This window comes from Oncorhynchus tshawytscha, linkage group LG03 (assembly GCF_018296145.1).
Source record: "Oncorhynchus tshawytscha isolate Ot180627B linkage group LG03, Otsh_v2.0, whole genome shotgun sequence".
Lineage (NCBI taxonomy): Eukaryota > Metazoa > Chordata > Actinopteri > Salmoniformes > Salmonidae > Oncorhynchus > Oncorhynchus tshawytscha.
In genome coordinates, this window is record NC_056431.1 from 15,627,785 (window position 1) to 15,648,662 (window position 20,878).

The following is a 20,878-nucleotide window of genomic DNA, read 5'->3' on the forward strand; positions in this document are numbered from 1 at the left end:
TAGTGGTGACATGATCAAATACAACGACATCCACAGATTTCACACATTCATCTCATATGTCAACATTGATTGCATTGGTCTCTCAAGCGAGGCCCTTCCCCCTGGGGACAAAGCTCCACACACGCCCCACCCCGGCTCCCAATCCAGGCATTGAAGATATTAATAAAATATCTGTTTGTCATCTGCCCACAGGTGGAACAGTAGGCTACTCTTGCGAATTTCAATGATGTGCTGTCTGTCCTTCAAATCTTGCGGCGTTGAATGATCATTGAGAAGCAAATTAACAGTTGTATGTTATTTATGGTTAATACGCACATTGTTTTGCTCCAATGCAATGTGTAGACAAGGCTGCATGTTAGGCAATGTAGTGCTGCCAGAGCACATGTCAGCCAGGCCAAAACATATGAACCTTCATGGAAGGCCCCACCAGCATGTTCTGAACTCACTACCCCTGGTTTACAAGACCAGTGCACTAACCATTGAGCCATGACTGAAGCCATAAAACCCAGTAACTCGCTATACATTTTTTTAACAATAAGTCTAAATGTTTTTCTGGGTGTCTGTGATAGCTTGCATTGATAATGTTAAATGGTAACCTGATAGAAACTTAATTTCTGTGCTGGCTGTTCTGTTGACACGAGACAAACTACTACAACAACATAATTCTTCACAAGGTATGTATACATGAGCAGAATTTAACACAAATCGGGATTGTACTGACCTGGATTAAAAAATGAGACCCTTTAGTCAAGGCCCCAGCGAGAATTGAACTCACGACCCCTGGTTTACAAGACCAGTGCTCTAACCACTGAGCTATGGAGCCTTACCTACTCACACCTTGAGACAACAGGTAATTTACATATCACAACAGATCTTGCCAATTCACAGACAGAAGGCCACACCTCATGCCACTCACTCTACCACACTCAGCTGTTAGTGCAGTCTGGCCCAACCAGCTAAACAGGCTGTTAGCATATGAAGCAAAGTCAACTACTCTAGGCTTGAGTGTCTGCTGGTTTTCAGTCTTTCCATTACATCATGATCTACATCAGATTTAGACCAGAGAAACATAATACACATTCTTACATGCCAATTGGACCTGTGCAATAAAATGCACTCACCTCATCTGTGGCACTGCCACTACTTGCCACTAGAGAGCAGCAACAGACCATAAAATGTATTACCATTGACAGAACATCTCCGCCTACAGATGATCACTGCATATTATCGTCTGTTGCTGCACTCTAGTGGCGAGTACTAGCAGAGCCACAGAGAGTTTATTAGTCACATGAGCAGGGTTGCAGATATAAATGCAGGGTATAGTGAATATCTTAAGTTCTTACAGTGCAAGTCAAAGGGAAGTGAATGAAACAATAGCAACATAATTAATAATTACATATTTACAACTGTAACATGATAAATGTCCATTGGGTGGGGGCAGGTTAAATGTAAGTTGAGATGGGGGGGTCCATAGGGGAAGCGTCAATGTACAGTGCCTTGCGAAAGTATTCGGCCCCCTTGAACTTTGCGACCTTTTGCCACATTTCAGGCTTCAAACATAAAGATATAAAACTGTATTCTTTTGTGAAGAATCAACAACAAGTGGGACACAATCATGAAGTGGAACGACATTTATTGGATATTTCAAACTTTTTTAACAAATCAAAAACGGAAAAATTGGGCGTGCAAAATTATTCAGCCCCCTTAAGTTAATACTTTGTAGCGCCACCTTTTGCTGCGATTACAGCTGTAAGTCGCTTGGGGTATGTCTCTATCAGTTTTGCACATCGAGAGACTGAAATGTTTTCCCATTCCTCCTTGCAAAACAGCTCGAGCTCAGTGAGGTTGGATGGAGAGCATTTGTGAACAGCAGTTTTCAGTTCTTTCCACAGATTCTCAATTGGATTCAGGTCTGGACTTTGACTTGGCCATTCTAACACATGGATATGTTTATTTTTGAACCATTCCATTGTAGATTTTGCTTTATGTTTTGGATCATTGTCTTGTTGGAAGACAAATCTCTGTCCCAGTCTCAGGGTCTTTTGCAGACTCCATCAGGTTTTCTTCCAGAATGGTCCTGTATTTGGCTCCATCCATCTTCCCATCAATTTTAACCATCTTCCCTGTCCCTGCTGAAGAAAAGCAGGCCCAAACCATGATGCTGCCACCACCATGTTTGACAGTGGGGATGGTGTGTTCAGGGTGATGAGCTGTGTTGCTTTTACGCCAAACATAACGTTTTGCATTGTTGCCAAAAAGTTCAATTTTGGTTTCATCTGACCAGAGCACCTTCTTCCACATGTTTGGTGTGTCTCCCAGGTGGCTTGTGACAAACTTTAAACAACACTTTTTATGGGTATCTTTAAGAAATGGCTTTCTTCTTGCCACTCTTCCATAAAGGCCAGATTTGTGCAATATACGACTGATTGTTGTCATATGGACAGAGTCTCCCACCTCAGCTGTAGATCTCTGCAGTTCATCCAGAGTGATCATGTGCCTCTTGGCTGCATCTCTGATCAGTCTTCTCCTTGTATGAGCTGAAAGTTTAGAGGGACGGCCAGGTCTTGGTAGATTTGCAGTGGTCTGATACTCCTTCCATTTCAATATTATCACTTGCACAGTGCTCCTTGGGATGTTTAAAGCTTGGGAAATCTTTTTGTATCCAAATCCGGCTTTAAACGTCTTCACAACAGTATCTCGGACCTGCCTGGTGTGTTCCTTGTTCTTCATGATGCTCTCTGCGCTTTTAACGGACCTCTGAGACTATCACAGTGCAGGTGCATTTATACGGAGACTTGATTACACACAAGTGGATTGTATTTATCATCATTAGTCATTTAGGTCAACATTGGATCATTCAGAGATCCTCACTGAACTTCTGGAGAGAGTTTGCTGCACTGAAAGTAAAGGGGCTGAATAATTTTGCACGCCCAATTTTTCAGTTTTTGATTTGTTAAAAAGTTTGAAATATCCAATAAATGTCGTTCCACTTCATGATTGTGTCCCACTTGTTGTTGATTCTTCACAAAAAAATACAGTTTTATATCTTTATGTTTGAAGCCTGAAATGTGGCAAAAGGTCGCAAAGTTCAAGGGGGCCGAATACTTTCGCAAGGCACTGTATAAACTTAATCTCCACTACAAAAAGCATCTAGACATTATCTCCCATTTCTTTTAGACTAGCATTTAGTTCTCAACAGCAGAGATTTGTATAAACCAGTCTGTCTCTCCGACCTTTCCAATATTGAATTGATCTTTTTATTTATTTTCCTTTATTTAACCAGGTAGGCTAGTTGAGAAAAGTTCTCACCGTCTCCACCGTCCCATATAAAGTGAATGTGTCCAAACGAGACAGTCAGCAAATTGAGCTGGTTTTCAGTATGTTGAGTGGCAACATACAAAATATTTTTCAGTCGGCTGGCTAAATCAATACTTTGTTGCAAAAACAAAAATGGATGAGTGGAACATTTCTTTTGGTCTTCTGGCGGCATGACTATAGATGATTGGGAAAAACAGATGGCAATAATACCCAGGCACGCAGATTTGGGGGATACTGCATTGAGAGAAAAGCCGCAACGAATAAAAACAGTTAAGAATACAAACTGGGCTGTGCATTGCTTCGAGGGCTGGCTAACAGAGAAAAAAAAAGTTGACTTAAACTGTCACTAAGGAAGTTTAATTCGTTTCTCTGACAGTTTTATGGAAATTTAGGAAACGGGAAGGGGGAGCAGTACAGCATAAGTAGCTATCTGGCACTACCAGTTTCTAAATGACCCACCCATCGGTCACAGCTGGTGCCTTATGAAGGACACTAAATTTACCACCACGATTCATGCATTTATGGCCAACATCAAACAGCTAAGGCAAGGAAAATATCACAAACAGCCACCCTCCCATCACTGACAAGGACATGGCCCAGCTCCAAAACTCCCAGGCTCTGAATCCCGGTACACCAAGGGGTCTGGTCCAGAAAGTGTTGCTCGACCTCCAGTTACATATTGGTCGAATAGGAAAAGAGGGGAACAGACAACTAAAGCCCAACTCATTCCTCGTAAAAACAGACGAGAACGGTCTAAGGTATGTTGTTCATAGCCTGTTTGTGTTATTTCTAAGTTGCACTCGTAATTAGGCTACTGGAAAACAATATTATAACAACGCATTCTCTCAGATACACCACTCTCACATATAACGAGGCCACAAAGAATTGTCTGGACCCAAGGGAGAGGGGCAGTGAGTCCAAGAGAGGATTCATGTTTGAGCAGCCAGGGAACCCACTATGTCCGGTGGCATGACTGGGGAAATATCTCTCGAATTGCCTGGAGAATGCCCTTGCATTTTATCTCCACCCAAGGAGAGGAGTGTATCGGGGACTCGATCTGGTACACGTTAGAGCCGATGGGAGTCACAAATGTATTAACTCATGGCCTGCTTGCAATTATATGGTGTTAGTCTGGGTATCAGTGATTTACTGTCTAAATTGGTCTGGGTTTAGTTCAGCTGTCCTATTGCACTTACCCAACATGACCACTAGAGGGTACCAAACATCCACAGGAGTGCCTGCTTTCTCCACAACACACTGCATGCAGAAAACACAATGTTTTAGGTATGAAAAAAAAAAAATCTGCCCCCTCCTGGGAGAAAGTTGGAAACGCTTCTGGGTTATGCATGTCATCCTAATCTTCTCTATCATTCCAAGCACAAATAGTCCATTTTTACAGACCCTAGTTATAGGACCAGAGTAGCAGTCTCATTGACAGTTAATCTCTGGAAACACCCTGATACTCACAATTACTTAAAACACAAGTCAACTGCCGCTATACACACACAGCACTTTTGGAGGTACTATCTAAAAGATTCTAACATTTGCCTTTTACCGAGCCGGAGAGCAGGCTGGGGGTTATGTAGAGTAGCGGGCCGTGCTGGGCTTTTATACCCCCCTCCCTTCCCCCATAACACTATTTGCTAGGCTAGTAGAAACTAAACTTATCTTAAATCTTTATCTAGAGGCAGCTTTTACATAGAGCTATGACAGGTCAGGCTTAGTTTGTGTGTCTTGAACTCTTTCACATTTGTAAACAGCAGAAACTCTTACCAACAAGAGGGTTATGAACTAAAGACATTTGTGCTACACTCTTTGATTTTTTTAACAGTCTTCTTTCACGTCCGCTTGTGCAGTACTCATGTTGTCCGCCAGATGGGGCTCCATCCACAGCAAATAAGACTTGGGGGTGCGCAGAGGACTGATAAACGCTGTTCCACCGAGCCTATGAACCACCTAGCCAGAAAGGCAAGTCTGTTGACAACAGATGGACATTTTTATTAATTTCACACGTTTGACAACACATTTCTACAATTTTGGATATATGACAAAACATGGTCAAATACAACAATCCCAGACGAATCTATATTTTAGAAGACAAAGTTCAAAGTAGACAAACTGACAGACTCCAAAATGGAGGGGAGCGAAACAGTTTTTATATAAATAGGTTGCACTTTAAATGACAGCAGCACTGAATAAAATGGTGGTAATTACATGTGGTAAGCAACAAGTTATAGCTAACTACTCACACCAAAGTGTAGCGGAACGTGTATAGCTAGTCTGAAGGTGCCCCAGTATCTGCGCGTTAGAGATGTCTACGATGAATATCGATATCTCTAATGTAGATACTTCGGCTGTCTGATGTGAATGCATGGCCATTACGTAGTTAACTTTGACTTTTTCAACAGCAGTAGCTATGACATTAGGCCTTTTATAAAACCAGAGCAACTCAAGCTTACCTTTCGCAAGCAACCATAAAACTTTCAAGGTGTGATTCTGGTAGCTGCTAACTCGTATTTCTCAATAGATTACAATATCCCAAATGCGCTACCATCAGAATAGTTCAACGCCAGTCAACACTGGAGGCACCCCATCACCGCAAATTGTCTACATACACCTGGAGATGGTTGAAAGAAATAGAGCCTGCTCTGTATGCATACATTATGCAAATATCCATGTACACACTAGGCCTACACACAAAATAAAATGTGGCGGTTGTTACTCCAGTTTTTGAGTAGGTGTTCTAGAGGCATATTTCTAATATCAGTGCGCCATAGAAAATTCTATCTGCCATTTCCAGAGAGGCAACGTGCAAAAACAACGGTATTCCAACCACTCAGAGACTGACGTCAACGTTGAAGGATCATACCTGAAATATTGATGTCATCATGTGAACCAATTTTCAACATAGATGGAAAATATTGTAGAATGTGTTGACTTTGTAAATCTGAAAAATGCATGATCAGCGAATGTTTACTATCAGAGAAAGCAACAAACTGGGCACATTTATCTACAGTTGTTTATTCCATTCTAAACCCTATCCTGGCCTGCGTATATACACTACATTACCAAAAGTGTGTGGACACCAACTCATGGAACATCTCATTACAAAATTATGGGCATTAATATGGAGTTGGTCCTCTGTTTGCTGCTATAACAGCCTCCACTCTTCTGCAAAGGCTTTCCACTAGATGTTGGAACATTGCTGCGCTGACCTGCTTCTATTCAGCTACAAGAGCACTGATGTTGGGCGATTAGGCCCTCAGCCGGAGTTCCAATTCATCCCAAAGTTGTCTAATGGGGTTGAGGTCAGGGCTCTGTGCAGGCCAGTCAAGTTCTTCCACACCGACCTCGACAAACCATTTCTGTATGGATCACTTTGTGCATGAGGGCAATGTCATGCTGAAACAGGAAAGGGCCTTCCCCAAACTGTTGCCACAAAGTTGGAACAGAATCGTCTAGAATGTCATTGGTCACTGCCAGATGGTGAAGTGTGGTTCATCATTCCAGAGAACGCATTTCCACTGCTCCAGAGTCCAATGGCGGAGAGCTCTACAAATCAAATCACATTATATTAGTCACATATGCCAAATACAACAGGTTTGGTTGGGTTGTGTATCGGAGGATGCATGACTTTCAACCTTCGTCTCTCCCGAGCCCGTACGGGAGTTGTAGCGATGAGACAAGATAGTAGCTACTAAAACAATTGGATACCACGAAATTGGGGAGAAAAAAGGGGTACATAAAAAAAAATAATAATAATAATAAAATAACAATAGCGAGACTATATACAGGGGGGTACCGGTACAGAGTCAATGTGTGGGGGCACCGGTTAGTTGAGGTAATATGTACATGTAGGTAGAGTTATTAAAGTGACTATGCATAGATGATAACAACAGAGAGTAGCAGCGGTGTAAAAGAGGGGGGGGGGGCAATGCAAATAGTCTGGGTAGCCATTTGGTTAGATGTTCAGGAGTCTTATGGCTTGGGGGTAGAAGCTGTTTAGAAGCCTCTTGGACCTAGACTTGGCGGTCCGGTACCGCTTGCCTTGCGGTAGCAGAGAGAACAGTCTATGACTAGGGTGGCTGGAGTCTTTGACCATTTTTAGGGCCTTCCTCTGACACCGCTTGGTATAGAGGTCCTGGATTGCAGGAAGCTTGGCCCCAGTGATGTACCGGGCTGTTCGCACTACCCTCTGTCATGCAACCAGGCAGTCATGCAACCAATCAGGATGCTCTCGATGGTGCAGCTTTTGAGGATCTGAGGACCCATGCTAAATCTTTTCAGTCTCCTGAGGGGGAATAGGTTTGGTCGTGCTATCTTCACAACTTTCTTGTTGTGTTTGAACCATGTTAGTTTGTTGGTGATGTGGACACGAAGGAACTTGAAGCTCTCAACCTGCTCCACTGCAGCTCCGTCGATGAGAATGGGGGCGTGCTTGGTCCTCTTTTTCCTGGAGTTCACATTCATCTCCTTTGTCTTGATCAAATTGAAGGAAAGGTTGTTGTCCTGGCTTTCTCAGGCCTGTCCCTGAGAAAGCAGTATATCATTCGCGTCGGGCTCGTCAGACTCGTTATGGAATAAAAGTCCGTGGTGAGTAATCTCTGTCCTGATGTCCAGAAGTTATTTTCGGTCATAAGACACGATAGTGACAACATTATGTACAAAATAAGTAAAAAAATAAGTTACAAACAACGCAAATAAACAAACAAAAAAACACAATTGGTTTGGGACATGTAAAACGTCAGCCTTCTCCAGCGCCATTTTTTCGTATCTCCAGCAGACATTTGGCATTGCCCATGGTGATGTTAGGCTTGTGTGCGGCTGCTCGGCCATGGAAACCCATTTCATGAACCACACAACGAACAGTTATTGTGTTGATTTGCGTCCAGAGGCAGTTTGGAACTCGGTAGTGAGTGTTGCATCCAAGGACAGATATTTTTATGCGCTACGCACTTAAAAAGGGAGGGAGAGAGAGAGAGACAAAGCTGCATGTGAGCGCTCACATTTTTCAACATGTTTTTTGAGAAGGAGTAACTCTGCAAGATCATGGTTGAACCATCTGGGTCAGATAGTTAAGACTCATTCTTCTTTAAGGTTGCTGTCCCTATCATCGCCAAGCTTATCTCTGAACTTTTTAACCCGTCTCTCCTCTCTGGGAGGTTCCCATTGCTTGGAAGGCAGCCACGGTTAGTCCTTTATTTAAAGGGGGAGATCAAGCTGATCCTAACTGTTAAATGCTTATTTCTATTTTGCCCTGTTTATCAAAAGTGTTGGAAAAACTTGTCAATAATCAACAGACTGGCTTTCTTGATGTCTATAGTATTCTCTCCGGTATGCAATCTGGTTTCCGCTCAGGTTATGGATGTGTCACTGCAACCTTAAAGGTCTTCAATGATGTCACCATTGCCCTTGATTCTAAGCAATGTTGTGCTGCTATTTTTATTGACTTGGTCAAAGCATTTGATACGCTAGACCATTCCATTCTTGTGGGCCGGCTAAGGAGCATAGGTGTCTCTGAGGGGTCTTTGGCCTGGTTTGCTAACTACCTCTCTCAAAGAGTGCAGTGTATGAAGTCAGAACATGCACTATCTCTGCCACTGCCTGTCACCAAGGGAGTACCCCAAGGCTTGATCCTAAGCCCCACGCTCTTCTCAATTTACATCAACAACATAGTTCAGGCAGTAGGAAGCTCTCTCACCCCTTTGTATGCAGATGATACAGTCTTACACTCAGCTGGCCCCTCCCCAGATTTGTGTTAAACACTCTACAACAAAGCTTTCTTAGTGTCCAACAAGCTTTCTCTGCCCTTAACTTTGTTCTGAACACCTCCAAAACAAACATCATATGGTTTGGTAAGAAGAATGCCCCTCTCCCCACAGGTGTGATTACTACCTCTGAGGGTTTAGAGCTTGAGGTAGTCACCTCATACAAGTACTTGGGAGTATGGCTAGACGGTACACTGTCCTTCTCTCAGCGTCTAGATGTCCTTTACCATTCGGCCATCAGATTTGGCACCAATGCTCCTTATAGGACACATCACTGCACTCTATAATCCTCTGTAAACTGGTCATCTCTGTATACCCGTCGCAAGACACACTTGTTGATGCTTACTTATAAAACTCTTAGGCCTCTTGGCACAGCGGTTGCATTAAAGAGAGGTATATCTATATTTCCATATCTAACAATTGTATTTTCATCTACATTTATAACGAGTTTTTCTGTAAAATGATGTGGCTCTCTGTAATATCACCGGATGTTTTTGTAACTAGTGAACGTAACGTGCCAATGTATACTGAGATTTTTAAAATATAAATATGAACTTTATCAAACAAAACATACATGTATTGTGTAACATGAAGTCCTATGAGTGGCATCTGATGAAGATTATCAAAGGTTAGTGATTAATTTTATCTCTATTTGTGCTTTTTGTGATTCCTCTCTGGCTGGAAAAATGGCTGTGTTTTTCTGTGAGTTGGTGGGGACCAAACATAATCGTTTGTGGTGCTTTCGCTGTGAAGCCTATTTGAAATCGGACACTGTGGTGGGATTAACAACAAGATTACCTTTAAAACGGTATAAGATACATGTATGTTTGAGGAATTTTAATTTTGAGATTTCTGTTGTTTTGAATTTGGCGCCCTGCACTTTCACTGGCTGTTGTCATATCGATCCCGTTAACGGGATTGCAGCCCTAAGAAGTTTTAAACCAGGCACACATGACAATTGAAATGCATTCCAGGTGACTTCCTCATTAACACTTTTTTGGTTACGGCATGATTCCATATGTGTTTTTTCATAACTTTGATGTCTACAATGTAGAAAATAGTAAAAATAAAGAAAAACCTTTGAATGGGTAGGTGTGTCCAAACTTTTGACTGGTACTGTCTGGTGTTTGTTTCTTGCTTTTATGGGATGTCATGGGACGGATAATTGGCGGAAACAATCTACGAAAAAGTGCAAAAAAAGTACAAAAAAGTATGGAAATGTATGTATGAATGTAAACTCACTACTGTAAGTCGCTCTGGAGAAGTGCATTGCTAAATTACTAAAATGTCAAATGTAAAAATATATATATAAATCTTCCCAAAGGGGTGTTTTAACACAGTAATTGTTTGACTTTTCTGACTCATCAACAGCTTTTACATTTGTAAATGTGGCTTATAGGAAATCTCACATGAAAGTATAACATTTATTTTTTAGAGGTTTTGCAATTTGATGGAAAACAGTGAGACGTTTTACAGTTTTGAGACTATGAAATGTGTTTCAAAACATTTACTAAATTTCAATTGAGAGACTTAGCGAACACTTCTTAATGGGCTGTTAGCTGTGTATTCAGTGGTGGAAAAAATATCATATTGTCATACTTCAGTGCAAGTAAAGATACCTCAATAGAAAATGACTCAAGTAAAAGTGAATGTCACCCAGTAAAATAGTACTAGAGTAAAATTTTAAAAGTATTTGGTTTTAAATATACTTAAGAATCAAAAGTAAAAGTATAAATCATTTCAAATTCCTTATATTAAGCAAACCAGACTGCTTTATTTTGTGTTTTTTAAATTTACGGATCTCCAACAGTCAGACATAATTTACAAACAAAGCCTGTGTGTTTAGTGTGTCCGCCAGACCAGAGGCAGTAGGGATGACCGGGGATGTTTTCTTGATAAATGCATGTATTGGACCATTTTCCTGTCCTGCTAAGCATTCAAAATGTAAAGAGTTCTTTTGGGTGTCATGGAAAATGTATGGAGTAAAAAATACACTATTTTCTTTATGAATGTAGTGAAGTAAAAGTAAAAGTTGTCAAAAATATAAATTGTAAAGTACAGATACCCCAAAATCCTACTTAAGTAGTACTTTAAAGTATTTGTACTTTTAAGTACTTTTGTGCTGGCGTCCTGTTAGAAGGTAACAGATGATTTTATTACAGTGGTTAAAATGGATTTTCATTGTGTTCCATGATGTTTATTGCTCCCTAGTGGAGCTTTCTGGTACTTAGAAAGACTGTACGGAAACAGGAAGTAGAGTAGTCGTTCTGCACGCAGAGAAGCAGCTAGAAACAACGCTACGGTGCAGGTCTTTCAGTGCAGTTATTTCTTGTCACGCTTCAGCCTCGGAAAATATTTGTTTGTAAGTTAGATTCAAGCATATTGCTAGTGATGATAATCTTGTTATTGATATAATTGCTTACTTATCAATGTTAGTTGGTTACATTTACTCACACAAATTGCCTTTCCTTTCATGTATGACGTCAGCTGTATTACTTTGCTCGTGCGTCATGTAAACGAATTGTAAAACATACAATACTGTAGTTTTGTTACTGTTTCTAGTGTAATATGCTTTGTTATTGTACAGAGGTGGTTGCACATTATTAGAGTAATCAAAGGAGTTGGACAATTACCATATGAGTAACAATTAGCTATATGGTTTGGCATCATGCCAGATGCATGGTACTTTGGCACGTGCTTTGTATTTATGCAACTGTGAATTGACTACTAAAGTATATTCTTTTCTGTATTTTGCAGTTTCACAACATAAACGTTTTCAATATATTCATTCAAGAAAAGTTACGCCTTGGGAGTTTTGTTGAAGACTTAGTTGTTAACTATCTGTCTAGTTTTGCATGGGAACGCAATTCAAAGGCAGAATAACTTTGCACCACTGTGTGTATCTAATTCTATGGGTTCCGCGCATAGACATCAAGACCAGGTTCTGCAATAAAAAAAATACAATCTAAAGTGCCTTGAAACAAGTGGACCAATCGCAGCTTCGTCCGACAATCATGTGACACTGGTAGCTTTGAGGTCATTTTCTTGCGACTATTGCTGACAGCTCCATGTGAATGTCGCCTTCGTCTTCTACCACTAGCTTTCTATCTTATTTATCAAGGTAAGAACAGTCCTTTAAATATATAAATGGCAACTACATGTATTTATATGTCTACTTAAGACCTGTCACAGGTGTAGTTGTGAATGCAGAGAATGTTGCTAGTCTGAGTTTCATAATTGTAATAGCTAGAACGGCAGAAACCCTAGTCGGCAAGGTCAGAATACGCTTGATGGCAGCTCAGCTTTTGAGACTGAAATGTTGCTAGTGACGTTAGTGGATTGAGCTGAATTATGACTACTTGCCACAACCATGTCTATTCATTGATTTCCTGCAAATATTTTGTTTGTAGTAGTACAGGCTACATGATTGTTGACACAATGTTATGTTACACAACACAATCCCCTCGTTACCGTTACTAATTGCTAAAGCGTCTCAAGATCGCTAGGGTAAGCTTGTTGACAGCAGTCCATGACCGGCAGACTACGGAGAATAAGAACATATAGTCCTTATCATAAAGTTGCACATGAAGGGGTTGTTTGGGCATAGCAACATGTGATCGTAGGTTCAGGAACAACAAATAAATAATGAGAACCACAGTGATATTCACTCTCTTGAATTAACTCTCTCTCTTTCTTTTTCTCTCTATTGCTCGCTCTCAGGTGTTAGCACGGTAACTCTGGCTGCTGTGTTGTGAATACGTGTCTCGCTGCTCTCTCTGGTCTCGTGCTGCTTTCTGTTTCTCCATGACCAGCCGTCTGCTGGGCCGATGTGCCCGTCTCCTCCCCAGGTCTCCCCAGGCCTCAGCCGCCGCTGCCCTCCTGCCAACGCCTGCAGCTGGGCCAGCAGAGCCACTGTGGGCCCAGGCCTGGCGGCAGCCTGTGTTCAGGGGGCTATGTGAGGGCAGGAGTTTGGTCAAAGAGGAGTATCCCATCGAGCCCAAACGCACCCAGCTGGATGAGCTCTTAGAGAGGGCCCAATCTCCACAGGATGTCCTGCAGGCATGGGCGGCACAAGGAGGAAAGGCCAATCAGGCAGCTAAGGCTCTGGTTCAGCTTGTCAGATTGGCTGGGAGAGAGAAAGGTGGGGCTAAAATGGACCAATTTGAGCTGCTGAATGATCCTAGACTGCTAGACATACTGGACACGGTTACTGCACAGGTAGGAGAGGGTGTTGTAAGAAGGGTCAGGGGATAGGTAGGATGAGGAAAGGTGAGGGTAGATAAGTGGAGGGTTGAGAGGGGATGAAGATGGGTAAGGAGTGATGAAAGCAAGAGACATGGGGCAGGTTACAGTTAGGGCAGAAGGCAGCTCAAAATATTCACTAAACCTTTCGGTGCTCTCTGAGAGTTTCTTTGAGTGTGTGTAAATTGACCGTGTGTGCGTGTATCTCTTACCCCAGGTAGCGTCGGTGTGGAATGGTACGCTGGTCTCTCTGCTGCGCTCCCTCTCTGCTCTGGGTGTTCCTCCTACAGCTGCAGTACAACGCTCCATCCAGACAGAGGTGCTGTGGCGTGTACGCAGGCTCTCCTACAAACAGCTGGCTTTCTTGGCAGACTGGGGAGCAGGGCGGAAGGGTCAGATGGAGGTGTCGCTGGTGAGTGCAGCGCTAAAACAGCTGGAGCTCCGCTGGACTGAGATCGCTGACGCTAGAACCGTCAGTACCCTGATGGCTAGGGCTGGACACCTCAGTCCTGCACTGATGGACAGACTGGAGGATAAGGTAACAAGCACTACTACCCCCACACTACACATACTAAGTTATCAAAAATGTATTTGGACAGTGAATAAAAATACATTTAAATTGTCGCTATACTCCAGCATTTTAGATTTGAGACAGAATGTTTCAGATTAGGCGACAGGAAAGAATGTTAGCTTTTATTTTAGGGTATTTTCATACATATCTATTTTACTGTTTAGAAATGAAGCACCTTATGTATCTAGTCCCTCTAATTGAAAGTCATAAGTATTTGGACAAATTGACTTAGTTTATTAAACTAGTCAAGTTTAGTACTATTTGTCACCATATTCCTTGCACGCAATGATTAGGGATGGGCATTTGCCATTTTATTTTATTATTTTTCAAATACCCTATATTTATTTTCTGAGTACTCCAAGGAATTTAAAAATATATATTTTTAGAACACAAGAACCGCACTGGAAACAAATGTGCGCATTTATCTATAGGCCTATGCCAACAGTGCTCGACAACACCAAATGTATCATAACCATTACAGATAACAAATCCTAATTGCTAAATTGCCCCATATACACAGTATTCAGTCAATAAAAAAGCAAGTGCCATTTAAGATGAATTTATTGAAACCTTAATATCAACTGGTAATATTATATCGTGGAACATGATCTTCAAAAAGGCAGTAACCTCAGCAGTGATGCTGGCTTGTAGAAACATATGGCTGTGCAATGGCATAGGCTTGCTTGTTAATTTAGCAGACAAGATGCTCTTATTTCCCGAGCCCTTATCACAGTCAAGACACCTATATTATAGTAAAAAAAACATGATGTAATATAACAATAAAATTGAACAAAGTATTCAGACCCCTTTTTCCACATTTTGTTACTTTACTGCTTTATTCTAAAATGTATTACATTGTTTCCCCCCCTCATCAATCTACACACAATAACAAAACAAAAACAGATTTAGACATTTTTGATCATTTATAAAAAATTAACTGAAATATCAAATAAAATGGTATTTGTCATATGTGCCGAATACAACATGTATAGGTAGACCTTACTGTGAAATGCTTACTTACAAGCCCTTAATATCACATTTACATTGGTATTCAGACACTTAGTACTTTGTTGAAGCACCTTTGGCAGCGATTACAGCCTCGATTCTTCTTGGGTATGATGCTACAAGCTTGGCACGTGTATTTGGGGAGTTTCTCCAATTCTTCTCTGCAGATCCTGTCAAGCTCTGTCAGGTTGGATGGGGAGCATTGCTGCACAGCTATTTCAGGTCTCCAGAGATGTTCAATTGGGTTCATTTCCGGGTTCTGGCTGGGCCAGTCAAGGACATTCAGAGAATTATCCCGAAGCCACTCCTGCGTTGTCTTGGCTGTGTGCTTAGGGTTGTTGTCCCGTTGGAATGTGAACCTTTGCCCCAGTCTGAGGTCCTGAGCAGGTTTTCATTTAGGATCTCTCTGTACTTTGCTCCGTTCATCTTTTTTTTTTTTGTTGTTTGTTTTGTATTTTACCCCCTTTTTCTCCCCAATTTCCTGGTATCCAATTGTTGTAGTAGCTACTATCTTGTCTCATCGCTACAACTCCCGTAAGGGCTCGGGAGAGACGAAGGTTGAAAGTCATGCGTCCTCCGATACACAACCCAACCAGCCGTACTGCTTCTTAACACAGCGCGCATCCAACCCGGAAGCCAGCCGCACCAATGTGTCGGAGGGTACACCTGGCAACCTTGGTTAGCGTGCATTGCGCCCGGCCCGCCACAGGAGTCGCTGGTGCGCGATGAGACAAGGACATCCCTACCGACCAAGCCCTCCCTAACCCGGACGACGCTAGGCCAATTGTGCGTCGCCCCACGGACCTCCCGTTCGCGGCCGGTTACAACAGAGCCTGGGTGCGAACCCAGGGACTCTGATGGCACAGCTGCCGCTGCAGTACAGTGCCCTTAACCACTGCACCACCCGGGAGGCCTGCTCCGTTCATCTTTGCCTAGATCCTGACTAGTCTGCTTATCCCTGCCGCAGAAAAACATCACCACATCGTGATGCTGCCACAACCATGCTTCACCAGATGGGATGCTTAGCATTCAGGTGAAAGAGTTTCATGAGACCAGAGCATTTTCCTTTCTCATGGTCTGAGAGTCTTTAGGTGCCTTTTGGCAACTCTAAGTGGGTTGTCATGTGCCTTCTACTGAGGAGTGATTTCTGTCTACCATAAAGGCCTGATTGGTGGAGTGCAGCACAGATGGTTGTCCTTCTGGAAGGTTCTCCCATCTCCACAGAGGAACTCTGGGGCTCTGTCAGAGTGACCATTGGGTTCTTGGTCACCTCCCTGATCAAGGCCCTCATTCCCTCGATTGCTCAGTTTGGCCGGGCAGCCATCTCTAGGAAGAGTTTTGGTGGTTCCAAACTTCTTCCATTTAAGAATGATAGAGGCCACTGTGTTCTTGGAGACCTTCAATGCTGCAGACATTTTTTGGTACCCTTCTCCAGATCTGTGCCTCGACACAATCCTGTCTCGGAGCTCTGGACAATTCCTTAGACCTCATGGCTTGTTTTTTGCTCTTATGTGCACTGTCAACTGTGGGACCTTATATAAACAGGTGTGTGCCTTTCCAAATCATGTCCAATCAATTGAATTTACCACAGGTGGACTCGAATCAAGTTGTAGAAACATCTCAAGGATGCACCTGAGCTCAATTCCGAGTTTTAGCAAAGGGTCTGAATACTTATTTACATAAGGTATCTGTTTTTTTATTTTTTATAAATGTGCAAAAACGCCTATATTGGTTTTCGCTTTGTCATTATGGTGTGTGTGTGCATGCATACATACATACAGTTGAAGTCGGAAGTTTACATACACTTAGGTTGGAGTCATTAAAACTTGTTTTTCAACCACTCCACAAATTTCTTGTTAACAACCTGTAGTTTTGGCAAGTCGGTTGGGAAATCTAGTTTGTGCATGACATAAGTAATTTTTCCAACAATTGTTGAAATCAAATCAAATCAAATTTTATTTGTCACATACACATGGTTAAGCAGATGTTAATGCGAGTGTAGCGAAATGCTTGTGCTTCTAGTTCCGACAATGCAGTAATAACCAACAAGTAATCTAACTAACAATTCCAAAACTACTGTCTTATACACAGTGTAAGGGGATAAAGAATATGTACATAAGGATATATGAATGAGTGATGGTACAGAGCAGCATAGGCAAGATACAGTAGCTGATATCGAGTACAGTATATACATATGAGATGAGTATGTAAACAAAGTGACATAGTTAAAGTGGCTAGTGATACATGTATTACATAAGGATGCAGTCGATGATATAGAGTACAGTATATACGTATGCATATGAGATGAACAATGTATTATATAAGGTAGCATTGTTTATATATTTACATCATTTCCCATCAATTCCCATTATTAAAGTGGCTGGAGTTGAGTCAGTGTCATTGTCAGTGTGTTGGCAGCAGCCACTCAATGTTAGTGGTGGCTGTTTAACAGTCTGATGGCCTTGAGATAGAAGCTGTTTTTCAGTCTCTCGGTCCCAGCTTTGATGCACCTGTACTGACCTCGCCTTCTGGATGATAGCGGGGTGAACAGGCAGTGGCTCGGGTGTTTGATGTCCTTGATGATCTTTATGGCCTTCCTGTAACATCGGGTGGTGTAGGTGTCCTGGAGGGCAGGTAGTTTGCCCCCGGTGATGCGTTGTGCAGACCTCACTACCCTCTGGAGAGCCTTACGGTTGAGGGCGGAGCAGTTGCCGTACCAGGCAGTGATACAGCCCGCCAGGATGCTCTCGATTGTGCATCTGTAGAAGTTTGAGTGCTTTTGGTGACAAGCCGAATTTCTTCAGCCTCCTGAGGTTGAAGAGGCGCTGCTGCGCCTTCTTCATGATGCTGTCTGTGTGCGTGGACCAATTCAGTTTGTCTGTGATGTGTATGCCGAGGAACTTAAAACTTGCTACCCTCTCCACTACTGTTCCATCGATGTGGATAGGGGGGTGTTCCCTCTGCTGTTTCCTGAAGTCCACAATCATCTCCTTAGTTTTGTTGATGTTGAGTGTGAGGTTATTTTCCTGACACCACACTCCGAGGGCCCTCACCTCCTCCCTGTAGGCCGTCTCGTCGTTGTTGGTAATCAAGCCTACCACTGTTGTGTCGTCCGCAAACTTGATGATTGAGTTGGAGGTGTGCGTGGCCACGCAGTCGTGGGTGAACAGGGAGTACAGGAGAGGGCTCAAAACGCACCCTTGTGGGGCCCCAGTGTTGAGGATCAGCGGGGAGGAGATGTTGTTGCCTACCCTCACCACCTGGGGGCGGCCCGTCAGGAAGTCCAGTACCCAGTTGCACAGGGCGGGGTCGAGACCCAGGGTCTCGAGCTTGATGACGAGCTTGGAGGGTACTATGGTGTTGAATGCCGAGCTGTAGTCGATGAACAACATTCTCACATAGGTATTCCTCTTGTCCAGATGGGTTAGGGCAGTGTGCAGTGTGGTTGAGATTGCATCGTCTGTGGACCTATTTGGGCGGTAAGCAAATTGGAGTGGGTCTAGGGTGTCAGGTAGGGTGGAGGTGATATGGTCCTTGACTAGTCTCTCAAAGCACTTCATGATGACGGATGTGAGTGCTACGGGGCGGTAGTCGTTTAGCTCAGTTACCTTAGCTTTCTTGGGAACAGGAACAATGGTGGCCCTCTTGAAGCATGTGGGAACAGCAGACTGGTATAGGGATTGATTGAATATGTCCGTAAACACACCGGCCAGCTGGTCTGCGCATGCTCTGAGGGCGCGGCTGGGGATGCCGTCTGGGCCTGCAGCCTTGCGAGGGTTAACACGTTTAAATGTCTTACTCACCTCGGCTGCAGTGAAGGAGAGACCGCATGTTTTCATTGCAGGCCATGTCAGTGGCACTGTATTGTCCTCAAAGCGGGCAAAAAAGTTATTTAGTCTGCCTGGGAGCAAGACATCCTGGTCCGTGACTGGGCTGGATTTCTTCCTGTAGTCCGTGATTGACTGTAGACCCTGCCACATGCCTCTTGTGTCTGAGCCGTTGAATTGAGATTGTACTTTGTCTCTGTACTGACGCTTAGCTTGTTTGATAGCCTTGCGGAGGGAATAGCTGCACTGTTTGTATTCAGTCATGTTACCAGACACCTTGCCCTGATTTAAAAGCAGTGGTTCGCGCTTTCAGTTTCACACGAATTCTGCCATCAATCCACGGTTTCTGGTTAGGGAATGTTTTAATCGTTGCTATGGGAACGACATCTTCAACGCACGTTCTAATGAACTCGCACACCGAATCAGCGTATTCGTCAATATTGTTATCTGACGCAATACGAAACATGTCCCAGTCTACGTGATGGAAGCAGTCTTGGAGTGTGGAGTCAGCTTGGTCGGACCAGCGTTGGACAGACCTCAGCGTGAGAGCCTCTTGTTTTAGTTTCTGTCTGTAGGCAGGGATCAACAAAATGGAGTCGTGGTCAGGTTTTCCGAAAGGGGGCGGGGCAGGGCCTTATATGCGTCGCGGAAGTTAGAGTAACAATGATCCAAGGTCTTTCCACCCCTGGTTGCGCAATCGATATGCTGATAAAATTGAGGGAGTCTTGTGTTCAGATTAGCCTTGTTAAAATCCCCAGCTACAATGAATGCAGCCTCCGGATAAATCGTTTCCAGTTTGCAGAGAGTTAAATAAAGTTTGTTCAGAGCCATCGATGTGTCTGCTTGGGGGGGATATATACTGCTGTGATTATAATCGAAGAGAATTCTCTTGGTAGATAATGCGGTCTACATTTGATTGTGAGGAATTCTAAATCAGGTGAACAGAAGGATTTGAGTTCCTGTATGTTTCTTTCATCACACCATGTCACGTTAGTCATAAGGCATACGCCCCCGCCCCTCTTCTTACCAGAAAGATGTTTGTTTCTGTCGTTCTGTCGATGTGTGGAGAAACCCGCTGGCTGCACCGCCTCGGATAGCGTCTCTCCAGCGAGCCATGTTTCCGTGAAGCAAAGAACGTTACAGTCTCTGATGTCCCTCTGGAATGCTACCCTTGCTCGGATTTCATCAACCTTGTTGTCAAGAGACTGGACATTGGCAAGAAGAATGCTAGGGAGTGGTGCACGGTGTGCCCGTCTCCGGAGTCTGACCAGAAGGCAGAACACAGGATCCGCGTCGTGAAAAACATATTCTTGGTCGTACTGATGGTGAGTTGACGCTGATCTTATATTCAGTAGTTCTTCTCGACTGTATGTAATGAAACCTAAGATGACCTGGGGTACTAATGTAAGAAATAACACGTAAAAAAAACAAAAAACTGCATAGTTTCCTAGGAACGCGAAGCGAGGCGGCCATCTCTGTCGGCGCCGGTGAGTGTGTGTTTACAGACAGATTTCACTTATTCACTGTATCACAATTCCAGTGGGTCAGAAGTTTACATACACTAAGTTGACAGTGCCTTTAAACCTCTTGGAAAATTCCAGAAAATGATGTCATGGCTTTAGAAGCTTCTGATAGGCTAATTGACATAATTTGAGTCAATTGGAGGTGTACCTGTGGATGTATTTCAAGGCCTACTTGTGTCATGCCCAAAGTAGATGTCCTAACCGACTTTGCCAAAACTATAGTTTGTTAACGAGAAATGTGTGGACTGGTTGAAAAACGAGTTTTAATGACTGCAACCTAAGTGTATGTAAACTTCCGACTTCAACTGTACATATATAGCGGAGTGGAACTGTAATTGCACCATCAACAAATCTATCTCAACCCAACACTCCTTTTCTTTTGATTTGATTTTCCTTTTATTTTCTCTGTCTCCCCCCTCTCTCTGTTCCCACCCCAGGCGTTAGAGCTAGCTGAAGGGTTTGGGGCGGAGGATATCCGCAGGGTGTCTGTGTCTCTGGCGTCTCAGGGACGCCGTTCAGTGCCTCTGCTCAGAGCTCTGTCCTACTACCTCCTACAGAAACCCTCAACAGACCTTACCACACCGCTACTGTTGGACCTCGCCTACGCATATGGTACATAGACAC

General features: G+C 43.2%; 1 protein-coding gene and 1 non-coding gene across 3 annotated transcripts in view; one reads left to right on the plus strand and one right to left on the minus strand.

Annotated features, from left to right (window-relative positions):
- Positions 1 to 750: 750 nt before the first annotated feature.
- Positions 751 to 823, minus strand: trnat-ugu. Its single transcript has one exon. It is a non-coding gene; the product is annotated as a tRNA-Thr (tRNA).
- Positions 824 to 11,360: 10,537 nt separating this feature from the next.
- The window catches only part of LOC112228394 (FAST kinase domain-containing protein 4), a 23,493-nt gene continuing 13,975 nt past the window's right edge, over positions 11,361 to 20,878 (plus strand). The window contains exons 1-5 of one of the 2 annotated variants that reach the window (XM_024393684.1): positions 11,361 to 11,448; positions 11,844 to 12,207; positions 12,807 to 13,304; positions 13,546 to 13,866; positions 20,692 to 20,866. In XM_024393684.1, coding sequence (XP_024249452.1) covers positions 12,891 to 13,304; positions 13,546 to 13,866; positions 20,692 to 20,866 — 910 coding nt within the window. In that variant the 5' untranslated portion in view covers positions 11,361 to 11,448; positions 11,844 to 12,207; positions 12,807 to 12,890. Of the gene's footprint in view, positions 11,449 to 11,789; positions 12,208 to 12,806; positions 13,305 to 13,545; positions 13,867 to 20,691; positions 20,867 to 20,878 lie in introns of those variants that run through there. The other variant, XM_024393694.2, reaches the window with a different exon arrangement.